The 13,099-nt window shown below is 31.0% G+C and overlaps 1 protein-coding gene across 3 annotated transcripts in view; it reads left to right on the top strand.

The window, feature by feature from the left end:
* LOC126881521 (uncharacterized) overlaps positions 1-12,835 on the top strand; it is a 92,402-nt gene extending 79,567 nt beyond the window's left edge. For all 3 annotated transcript variants that reach the window (XM_050645825.1, XM_050645826.1, XM_050645824.1), the window contains 2 exons: positions 6,795-7,059; positions 11,256-12,835. In XM_050645825.1, coding sequence (XP_050501782.1) covers positions 6,795-7,059; positions 11,256-12,765 — 1,775 coding nt within the window. In that variant the 3' untranslated portion in view covers positions 12,766-12,835. The remainder of the gene's footprint in view (positions 1-6,794; positions 7,060-11,255) is intronic.
* Positions 12,836-13,099: the final 264 nt, after the last annotated feature.

Here is a 13,099-nt window from a genome sequence, read left to right as displayed (position 1 = left end):
TCTACGTTGTCTTAACAAAGGTATACAGCCAACTACAGGGTTTACCCTTTTAATGTTTTATTATTTATAATTTACATTTTTAGGTATATTTTGAAAAAGAAGCTACATCTCGATAAAAGTTGACTTATGAACAAAAGACTAAGAGACAAAAGTTTTAAAAACACTGTGTTTAACTAATGGTACCACAATAATAGTTTAATTGGAACGTACAAACACATTAGGGGGGTTTAAAGGAACAAAACCTCCATAAAATTTTTACGTAAATATATTGAAAAAGAAGCCGCATCTCAATAAAAACTGGCTTATCGAAAAAATACTAAGAGACAAAAAAGTTTTAAAAACGTTGTGTTTAACTAATGGTACCACAATAATGAATTAATTCGAACGTACACAAAAGTTTGGGGGGGTTTAAGGGAACAAAATCCCCATAAATATTTTATGGGGTGGACAAATTTCACTATAATTTTGTTTTAAGATGTTCTTGACATAAGAATTATACATGTCCATTTTCAATAAAAAATCTCTAATAGTTTTCGATATATTGAAAAAAATCGATTTTCATTTTGTAACTTCAAAGGGCTGTAACTTTTTTGTGAGCACATTTGTACTAAGGTAAGTTAGTTTCAATCGAACTATTTTTGACCCCAGAATGTGTGGTATAATTTATGACCATTCTTTTCGGGACACCCTGTATAACAATGAAAAAATTAAAAATATAGTTATATATTTCATATACATATATGTATCATTTTTGTAATATTATTTCTTCAGAAATGAGATTTCACATATAAAAGTTTATCAGAAAAAACAAATACAGTGGTAAATAGACTGTATATTATAATGGTAATATTATTAAATTGTTTTCGGTCAAAATTTAATACAAGTTACGTAAACATTTTCCGAGCGCGCGGATTTGAAGCGAGCCGGGCGATTTGCAAAATTCGGACGCTCGCAAAAGCACCGATTTTAAAAATAATTTTTAATAATTAAATGTAACTATATTTTATAATTATTTTTAATTTAGGATAATATAAGTCTTTCTTTAGTCAATGACTGTAAAATAATTTCTTAATTGTTATAAATAAAGGCACTACGATTTAAGAAAAAAGAAACAATTATCTCGGCTTCAGTTGGTTGTAGAAAATTTTTATTTTTTTATAAATCTTCGTTTCGTCTTCAGCAACAATAATCTGTAAGTTAGAAACTCATAGGATGTACAGGGCCGCTTCAGCTCTAAATGTTTATAACGAATATTGCCCCCTTATTTTCATGCCCAACATTTAGCTCGGCTTCAGTTGGTCGTAGAAATTTTTTATTTTTTTATAAATCTTCGTTTCCTTTTTAGCAACAATAATCTGTAAGTTAAAAACTCATAGGATGTACAGGGCCGCTTCAGCTCTAAATGATTATAACGAAATTTGCCCCCTTATTTTCAAACCCAAAAATTAGAAGTTTAAAAATGTTTTACGCATTTATTTACATCAGAATATGAAAACATAACTCTTTAGAAGGAGATTGGATGTTTAACCAACTCTCTACGATTTTTCTTCAAAAAGTTATAGCCTTCGACATTTGACCTCTTGGGATAAACAATTTATAATATCTAAGTAACAAATTCGTTAATCCGGCCTTATAATTTTTTTTTACGTTTGAAATTGAAAGATCTTCATTTTAAAGCTTTAAAAAATGAAAAAAAATTATTTCTACAATAAATAACGCAATTGTAAAAAACGGCCATTTTGGACCTTTCACAGGCTCTGTTGCAATAACCAATAAACGAAATTAAACTTACCATAGCTCAAATTGTAGGTTATTTAATTTACTACAACTTTCTATTAAAAAGTTTTTCCCTAGAATCAATATCCTAAGCTGCAAAATTAAAAATCTTTAAAAATTGCAAATTTAACAAATGAAAATCGCAATAACAAAAAAAGCTCACAATATTTTTGGTCACATTTTAGTAGAAGTTATTCCTGGCATCGTCCTTTACAACACCTGATAGGTTTCAAAAATTCCTGAATTATATCCTGAAATCGACCTATTTTTCACCCACAGCCTGGAGTATCACTAGCATTTCCATCTTGTTTCTGCTCGTGTCCTTTTTACCAGTTCGTGAGAGCCTTTAGTTATTGTTATATTTTTTCTGGAACTGATGACTGGTTTCATTCGTTTTTTCCCAATTCCTTAAGAAAAATTCTCCGTTTTCTCAGTTTATTGGTATTCCATTGGATATTTATTGATGTCCATAACACGAACGCGTTGTAGGCAGAAATGTCCAGCAGATTATAAAAAATATTCATTGGCCAGCGATTTATCTCTTCTCATATGTATACCTGCCAACAAGCTAATCTAGAGTATCCACTGCTTCCTTATTGGAATTGTAATCTAAAATAATTTGGGGTTTTTCATTTGATGAAAGTGATGCATGATGCATAGATTCATGATGCAAAGTACTCATAAGAACAACATTTTTATTATTTTTAAGAATATTGTCAACAACAGTGGTATCTTGCGTGAAGCAAAAAAGATGAGCTATGAACTTCTTTATTCGCGATTTTTGCTAAAAGCTCCGGTTTATTTTACTTATAGTCCCCGGAATTGTATCTACTTTGTTTTAGAAGAAATGGTCCTAAATTTTACGATGTAAAAAAGTTATTACACGTAATATTGTGGCCTTCCAAATCACTACTCAAGTCACACATCACACGAATTCCTGTATAGATCTGCATTTTAAGAGCATAAGAAGTTTTACTGTTCATAATTACATACAACCCAAATTCTGTGCCATATTTCGTTGGCTTGCTTGGAATGTACCATATGAACGGAGAGCGGCCTCATAAAGGTAACTAGTTGCTTGTCGACGGTGACATTTTCATCAGGGTTAAAACATTATGTTTCCTAAATTTCACGTATTGCAGCAAGTTTATCAAAACGTCTCCTATCCTGTCTAGTAGTTTTGTTATCAAAACGTATTACTTGCAAACTTTTTGTAAATACATCAAGCGACATTTTTGATTGAAATATACTACTACCCGTTTCTTCATTCCACAAACTTTTAGTTTATTCACCATGGGACTTATAAACTCGAGCTAAAAATAAAAGACCAATGTATGCTTGGAAACCAACGTTATTCATCTCTTTCCATTTGGTTCCAAAGACCGTCCATGTTGGTCATATTCATAATTTGGTTTGCAACATCGTCTAGCTATACTACAGTTTATTTTACAAGTTCTAGCTTGCAGAAACCTGTGTTTATTTACAGACGTATCCGGCTGACAAACACACAGGTACTACCAATATAGAATAGTGCCAACTAAACACACATACTCAGGAAATTTTTAACGGTTTAAATACGCGGGTCATATTGACCCGAACGTACCCTAGGTAACAATTTGATTTTTATCAAAAAAATCAGGAAGTTGATTGTTTATCTCATATGCAATTAAAAGACCTCATATTAGGTAATAAAGTTACGAAACACCAAATCGTTACGCCACGCAATAATTTGTAAAATAAGAAATAAATTATTTTTTGGGTCAAATAGACCCGAACAGGACAGCAGGGTTAAGACCTACTTTATCCGACGCTTGAAATAATTGCGTCATCATTGTCTGTAATTCTTCGAAACTTGTAGCGAATAATACAATGTCGTCAGCATATCTCAAATTACTCAGTTTTCTTCCATTAACATTTATTCCTTTATCTACCTAGTTAATGTCTTTAACCCAGTCTTCCAGTCCCAGTGTAGGTAAATAGCTTTGGTGAAATAACGTCTTCCTGGCAAACTCCTGAAAAATATGGACTAAAAATGAAGATAAAAAGACCAAATACATGATAATATCTAAGAAAACAAACATACAATATACCGTTAGAAAGGGTTGATAAAGACAAATACCTAGAACCTGAATTTCAGAGAAAAATGATCAAACAACAGAAATAAGTATCAGGATAGACATAGTAACAAATGCGTTTGTAAAAATGAAAACAATTATCTGCAACAAAGACCTTAGATTAGAACTGAGGGTAAGAGCTTTGAGATGCTACGTGTTCTCGATACTACAATACGGACTTGAAAGCTGGACATTGAAGCAAGAACACATAAATAAGCTACAGTCATTTGAAACGTGGTGTTACAGAAGGATGCTTAGAATAGCATGGACACAGAAGAAATCGAACACGGAAGTATTGCGAGAAATGTCCAAAGAATTCTAAATAATAAACACAACAAAAATAAGAAAGTTACAATATCTGGGAAACGTAATGAGAGGACAGCGATATGAAATGCTAAGACTGATAATACAGGGAAAGATAGGGAGTATAGGAAGAAGGAGAGTGTCATGGTTGAAGAATTTAAGGGACTGTTTTAAATGCAGTTCTATATAACTTTTCAGAGCAGCGGTAGATAGAGTAAAGATAGTGATGATGATAACCAACCTCCGATTGGGAGACGGCACTTAAAGAAGAAGAAGGCGAACTCCTCTGTTGATTGGTATAGCTTTGGTTTTCTCATCTATTTGTATTTTCATTGTAGCTTTCTTGTAAATATTATGTATGAGCATTATGTATCGGAAATCTATCTTTCAGTTGTTCATAGTTCTCTCTATTGCCGAAAGTTCTATGAAGTCGAATGCCTTTTCATAATCAAGGAAGCCAATGTATAAGTTCAAATGATATTCATTGGCTTTCTCTATTAGCGTTCTGACTGTAAGAAGATGACCCGCTGTACTTACTGTAACCCTTTCGGAAACCTGCCTGCTCTACTGGTTGATAGCTATCAAGCTTCAACGTTAACCTATTAGTTTGTTGTTACTCTCATAAACAGTTTGTACATTTGGGACATTAGGGAGAATTGGCTATAATTCTTCAGATCTCCTTCGTCTCCTTTTTTTAAGAGAATTATTGTCAAACTTTCTTCCCAATCATCTGGGACTTCCTCTGTGAAGGCATTCGTTGAAAAGATTTTTTAATTCTTCGAGAATAATTTCACTCCCTCCCCCTTTTATCGTTGTGCCATAGCTTGTTTTATTTCGAAGAATTTATGTTAGGCAGTACTTCTGAGTTAGCATTTATTATCTTTCTTTTAAGATTTTCCTTTGCAGTGTTATATGTGTCCTTGTTTGAGGTATTTCTCAAACAAATTATCTATTTCTGGGTGCTTGTATTTAAAGCACCTTTAATAATAAATTGTTAAATTTAATGAATAAATACTCATTTTAAAAGTACACTGGAACGCCCCACTTACTAATCACAAGAAAAATGCAGGTCTGGATTAACAGAAAATATAAAGTAATTCTGACCTTGAAACAACATCCTGTATATTGAAATTTTCAAAATCCGTTTGCACATTTGAAAAGAATACAAAAAACTAAATTTAATGGTTCGCTTCCGTTTTTTCCGAGCACAATTTTAATAAGTTTAATTTTAAAATAATATCGAAATTTTTAATAACTCTTAGAACTCTAACAAAAATTTCGATATAATCGAAGTAATGTCATTAAATTGTGTGAGCAAAAAATTGAAGCGAGCCATTAAACTTAGATTTTTGTGCTTTTTTCAAATATGCAAACGGATTTTGAAAATTTCAAAAAGAGGGTATTGTTTCATGTTTCAAAGTTACAATTAAGTACTTTTTTTTGTTAATCCGGACCTGAACTTTTCTTGTGATTAGTAAGTGAGTCGTTCCAATGTACTAAATAACTATTGATTATTTGTAAAATGAGTATTTATTCATTAACTTTAATAATTTATTATTAATAGTAAATAATAGCTGATTTTTAATCTCTGAGTTCTTAAAAATTTCAATATACATAATTTCAAAATTAAAGTCATTAAATTGTCCGGGCAAAAAATCGAAGCGAACCATTAAATTTAGGTTTTTGTGTTTTTGTGTTTTTTTTCAAATATGCAAATAAATATGAAAATTTCTATATGCAGGGTGTTGTTTCAAGGTCACAATGAATTTATAATTTTTTTAGTCCGGACCTGGATTTTTCTTATGATTAGTAGTTGGATGGTTTGGATTCTAAATGAGACATAATATGTCAATGAAACACCCTGTATAATAACTACCTAAAGATTTTACGAAGAAAGTAAAATTTTTTATTAAGGCATTTCACTTTAAATTAATTTTTAATTTAATTACAGCGTACTGCAATTTAAGGTTTTCTTGATGCTATTAAGTATTATTAGGTCTGGATCCCGCGTATGAAAAAAAAGTTGATTAATAGCAAGCTGAAAATTTGTTAATAGCTTAAGGGTGTCTAGTCGGACAAACTTTGATATATGGGAACACTGGAACAGGGGAAGTTTTAATTGTGGAACAGGTTAAAAATTTGGAACGGTCAGACCACGAAAACGGCACATGTATTTTGTCCGACAGAACAGACTTAAACTCTTCGAACAGAGATTAAACTCTCATGCAAAAATCAGAGTGCTATTTATCACCAAATGGGCGTTTTAATGAGTGGAACATGTAGAATATGTCAAATGACAGGAATTATGACAGGTGATAAATAGCAGTCTGATTTTTGCATGAGAGTTTAATCTCTGTTCGGAGAGTTTAAGTCTGTTCTGTCGGACAAAATAAATGTGCCGTTTTCGTGGTGTGACCGTTCCAAATTTTTAACCTGTTTCACAATTAAAACTGCTCCTGTTCCAGTGTTCCCATATATCAAAGTTTATCTGACTAGACACCGTTAAGCTATTAACAAATTTTCAGCTTGCTATTAATCAATTTTTTTTCATACGCGGGATCCAGACCTATATATGTTATTTATAAAACAATACTTTTCTAGAACCCGAATATCTGGTATCAAGTCCTAAATGCAAAATCCCCAACTACCATCCGTTCAACAAAGATACAAAACGATTTTACCACAAGCAGAAATACAAACCTTGCACCTACAAAAAAATTCTTACATACGTGACAGTTAAAGACAATATCGCAACTCTCCACGTTGACACCGAAAGCGTTCCATCCTATACTAGCAATGGAGTCACTTGTTGCTATTCAAATATTACTCGAGTAAACTACAGCAAAGATCCAGATAAGAGAGTCAAGTAAGTAAATCCGTTTTTTATGACACAACAGATGTGTTGTAGAATGCATATAATGTGGATTCCCCATGTCTCTGCATTCGTCGCCCTTTTTCCTTGCAAATTTTATACGGATACGGTATAGGTATAAGTGAGAATTTGTTTCCGACGTAAGAAATTCAAAAGATTTTATTTATAAATACTTATTTTTTTAAAGATGGAGTCGCTTGGGTTTCGCCTTTTCTTTATTTGATCTTGCTATTGCGTCTAAATATTAATTATTTTATTTTAAAATGAACCTTATTAAAACGAACCATTGTAACCTTATTAGGTTATCATCATAGAGAGAGCACGTATATGATTATCTTTGACCAAACTAAAACTCAGGCCGCCAGTATCGATTTGCAAAGAATTGCTGAAGCAAAGGCTGAAAGAGATCTAAAAGTTGCATCTCACTTCTGGCCTGTCCAGCGCGGTAAAATTATACGCATACTCAATTAGGAATAAAATCAGACTCAAAGATAATCATAATATATGCTCTCTCTGATGATAACCTAATAAGGTTTGAAACCGGTTATGGTGCTTATGATGCTCTCTGAACGAACCGAAAAATAGGAATGCTCTTGTTTCGTTTTACAACGAAACGATTATTTATTTATATTAGTTCTACTTCTAACTGAGTATGGGGACCATTTTTCGTTGGAATTTTATCGCGCTGGACAGGCGAAAAGTGAGATGCAACTTTTAGATCTCCCTCGACCTTCTTTGCTCCAACAATTCATTGGTTTGCAAAATTTAGAAACCACGAATGTGAATCGATAGGTACAGGCAGCTTGATTTTTAGTTTATTCAGAGATAATCGTATATGCCCTCTCTGATGATAACCTAAGGCTGCTTACAGACGAATCACTTTTTGAAGTCCATGTCGAAAGCAAAAGTCAAACGTTTGTGGTTGTCTGTCGCTACTTGAAGTCGGCATTTAACAAAAAGGCAAAACGCATTTCCTCTTATTCTATTCTATTCTTTTCTATTCTATTCTATTCTATTCTATTCTATTCTATTCTATTCTATTCTATTCTATTCTATTCTATTCTATTCTATTCTATTCTATTCTATTCTATACTATTCTATTCTATTCTATACTATTCGATTCTATTCTATTCTATTCTATTCTATTCTATTCTATTCTATTCTATTCTATTCTATTCTATTCTATTCTATTCTATTCTATTCTATTCTATTCTATTCTATTCTATTCTATTCTATTCTATTCTATTCTATTCTATTCTATTCTATTCTATTCTATTCTATTCTATTCTATTCTATTCTATTCTATGCTATGCTATTCTATTCTATGCTATGCTATTCTATTCTATTGTATTCTATTCTATTCTATTCTACTCTATTCTATTATATTCTATTTTATGCTATTCTATTCTATTCTATTATATTCTATTCTATTCTATTTTATTATATTCTATTCTATTCTATTCTATTCTATTCTATTCTATTCTATTCTATTCTATTCTATTCTATTCTATTCTATGCTATTCTCTTCTATTCTATTATATTATATTCTATTCTATTCCATTCTGTTCTATTCTATTCTATTCTATTCTATTCTATTCTATTCTATTCTATTCTATTCTATTCTATTCTATTCTATTCTATTCTATTCTATTCTATTCTATTCTGTTCTATTCCATTCTATTATATTCTATTTTATTCTATGCTATTCTATTCTATTCTATTCTATTCTATTCTACTTTTGGTTATATACAGAGTGGGGCATTAGTATGACAAAGTCCAATTACTCGTTTGTCGTAAGAGATACGAGAAAAAGTTATTTAGATAAAAGTTAAGGCACTGATAGGACCATAATTTAAAAATATTTTCAAATATACAGGGGCGTGTGTATTGACAGGGTGACACAAACTTATGTTTTTTTAAATGAAACACCCTGTATATTTTTACATTTTTGGATTCTCCTCAATGCTTCCATTCTTAAAATATATGGCTTTATAATATTATACGAGGTAGTTTAAAAGATAATTACGTTTTTTTGTTAATTTCGTAGCATATTTACACCCTGTAGAATTGTAGTAATTTGACATCAAATTTTTATTTTATGTTAAAACGATTTCTAATATAGTCTACTATTGTTAAACATTAACAGTATAGCGACATGTTAAATTTTAGTATACAGGGTTGGTCGAATCGGAATGAGTATTTTCTTAGTTTTCTTTAATGGAACACCCTGTATTTTAGTACTGTAATCAATTGCTATTTTATGGTACTTTTTTATTTCTTAAGCATTCCCTATACCTAAGTGCTTTAATTTGTAAGTTATTCGTGATTCTTTAAGCCAAACAATAATTGTAAGAAAAATTAAGTGAAATTTTATTAGGTGGCCGTGAAAATATTCAATCAAAAATAATCTTTTGAAAAAAATACATCATAATCTAGCCTAGTCCTTAATTTATTAATATTGGATGAGATATCCAAATAAATTCGTAGTTAAGATTGTTGGTGCGCAAAATATTAATAAAAACATACAATATTCTACCTAGTCGGCTATGACACTAAATTTCCTTAAAAATTTGACATTATACTATTTTTATAGTTCCAGTTACTTTGTTACCATTACTAATATGAATTTTTCTAATGAGGAACTGATAAGATTTTTGTGCTAATGGAGTATAACAAAAATGTGCTACTAGCAATAAGAATTTTTCATCAGAAATTCCCCTGATAGACGACAACTAAGAAGAGAAACGTTTAAAAATATTATAGAACGGTTTCAACGGACTGGACACTTAGATTATGACAAATCTGATCGAACGAAAACTATTTTAAGTGAAGAAAACAGGAATTAAATGTAATCCTTAGTGTCACTGAGGATCTGCATATTAGTACAACCGTTCTTACAATCCAAGTATAGTATTTTTACTACAAAAACGTTATTACGTAGGTCAAAATTTTTGACGTAAGAGAACTGTCAAAACATTAGAATGTGACTTTTCATTATTGCTATGTTTATTATAAACACGGCAATAATGAAAAGTCACATTCTAATGTTTTGACAGTTCTCTTACGTCAAAAATTTTGACCTACGTAATAACGTTTTTGTAGTAAAAATACTATATCTACTCTGTTAAACCCGTTTTAGTATACTTTCAAAAGTTTCTCTTTTTGGTTGTCGTCTATCAGGGAATTGCTGATGATAAATTTTTATTGCAAGTAGCTCATTTTTGTTATACTCTCCTAGCACAAAGACATTTTAATCAGTTCATCATTAGAAAAATTAATATTAGTAATGGTAACAAATCAACTGGAACTAGGTAAATAGTATAATGTCAAATATTTAAGCAAATTTTGTGTCATAGCCAACTTGGGATAATTTTGTTTGTTTGATTATTATTTTAAGCACCAACAACTCAAACTACAAATGTATTTGGATATCTTATCCAATATTAATAAATTATGAATCAGGCTAGATTATTATGTTTTTTTTTTTCGAAAAATTATTTTTGATTGGATATTTTCACGGCGACCTAATAAAATTTCACATAATTCTTGTTGCAATTAATGTTTGACTAAAAGAATCACGAATAACTTAAAAATTAAAGCATTTAGGTATAGGGAATGCTTAAGAAATAAAAAAGTACCATAAAATATCATTGCATTACAATATTAAAATACAGGGTGTTCCATTTAAGAAAACTAAAAAAATACTCATTCCGAGTTTCGACCCACCCTGTATACTAAAATTAAACATTTCGCTATACTGTTAATGATTAATAGTAGTAGACTATATTAAAAATCGTTTAAATATAAAATAAAAATTTGATGTCAAATCACTACAATTCTACAGGGTGTAGATTTTGCTACGAAATTAACAAAAAAACGTAATTAACTTTTAAACTACCTCGTATAATATTACAAAACAAGATATTTTAATAAAGGAAACATTGAGCAGAATCCAAAAATGACAAAGTGTATAGGGTGTTCCATTTAAAAAAATCATAATTTTGTGTCACCCTGTCAATACGCACGCCCCTGTATATTTGAAAATATTTTTAAATTATGGTACTATATGTGCCCCAACTTTTACCAAATAACTTTTTTTCGTATCTCTTACGACAAACGAGTAATTGGACCTTGTCACACTAATGCCCCACCCTGTATGTAGTTGACTATGTTATGTACTGTGCTTTTAGATGGTCAACTTGTACGAACTTCGTTAGCAACGTTACCATCTTCCGAGATCCAGTGTACGTAAAATGTCTGGATAAAAAAACGAGAAAGGAGTTATACGAAAACGCCCACGCAATCACAGTAATGGACGAGACTATCCAGAAGAAACTTGAGAGTTTTGACAATATAACAAATCCGTTCAGCATCCTTTTAATAGGAATCGACAGTATTTCCAGACTGAATTTTATTAGAAGCTTACCCAATACGCATAAATTCGTTGAACAAAATGGATGGATTCCGTTAAAGGGTTATAACAAGATGGCTGACAATACGTTTCCAAATCTTATGGCTATTTTAACAGGTTTTAATAACAGTAGAGCTTATCAAGTATGTAATCCCAGAAAGTTAGGAAAATTAGACGAATGCCCTATGATTTGGTATGATTTTAAAAAATTAGGTTTTATTACTGGTTATGCAGAAGATTCTGCGTCAATAAATACATTTAATTACAGGAAAGTTGGTTTTACCAAGCCCCCTACAGATTATTATTATAGACCTTATATATTAGGCACAGAAAATTTACACAAGTTTACCAAAAATACAGGCGTATACTGTACAGGTCCAGAAACATCTGGGGAACGAATAATGAATGTAGCCAAAGATTTTGCCATAACTTTTAAAAATTATCCCAGCTTTGGCTTTTTCTGGATGAACTCCTTTAGCCACAGTGACCTTAATAGTCCTTCAGGCATGGATGATAAAGTAAAACATTTATTACAAGATATAACAAATGAAGGTATTACCAATAACTCAATAGTTATATTTCTCAGCGATCATGGAATGAGATTGGGAGGTATAAGACTCACAGATACTGGATGGTTAGAGGAAAGATTGCCCTTTATTTATGTATCCTTTCCCAGTTGGTTTAAAAAAGGATTTCCTAAAGAGTATGAAAATTTTAAAATTAACTCAAACAGATTAACATGTCCCTATGACCTCCACATGACTCTTAAGCATATTTTGGTCTTATCAGGTCGTGATTATAAGATAACCTCAGGCGAATCATGTCCACAATGCAAGTCGCTATTTGAAGAAGTAGATGCAGATCGGTCTTGCGCAGATGCTGCCATTGAGAAACATTGGTGTACATGTATAGGACACAAAAAGAAAAACTTCAGTAAAAAAATAAAAACTAAACTAGCCACCTTCACACTTAATGTAATACACGATATTATTCGATCAGGAAATAGTGATCACAAGTGTGCCAAATACTCCCTCTTCAAAGTACTAGATGTTAAAATATCTGAAAATGTCTCTGCAAAAAACGAATCTTATGTACTTCTACAATTTCAAACTAACCCCAAAGCTGTGTTTGAAACTACTGTAAGCTATATTGGTGATATAAATACTTCAAATCTTTCTCTGTCTGGTGATATTAGTAGATTAGATAGTTATGATAAGCACAGTAAATGTGTTAGTGATGCATATCTTAGAAAATATTGTTACTGCGGTTCCAATGGTGAGAAAGTATGAACGTGCCTTAATTTCAAATAATACCTGAATAATTGTTTAGAGATCTAATAAATTATTTTATATTATCTTACATATACATTTACATAAATATAGTGTCAATAACAAATCTTTAACCCTGTGGGTGCGGTGGGTCAATATTACACAGTTAACCGGTGGGGTGTGTAGTACCCCAATAAAAATAATCAAAAGTACAAAGAAAAATTTGAAAAAATTAAAAAATTCGCAGAAATAAGATAACCATTACCTTTACTAAATGCGTTTATTGCGTTTATTTGATCTAAAAAATAACAGTTAATTGCAAACATACAAATAATATCGTTTTGAATATATCAAC

The sequence above is a fragment of the Diabrotica virgifera genome, chromosome 3 (genome assembly GCF_917563875.1).
Source record: "Diabrotica virgifera virgifera chromosome 3, PGI_DIABVI_V3a".
In the NCBI taxonomy this organism is placed as follows: Eukaryota; Metazoa; Arthropoda; class Insecta; order Coleoptera; family Chrysomelidae; genus Diabrotica; species Diabrotica virgifera.
This window is presented reverse-complemented; position numbering and strand designations above follow the sequence as displayed.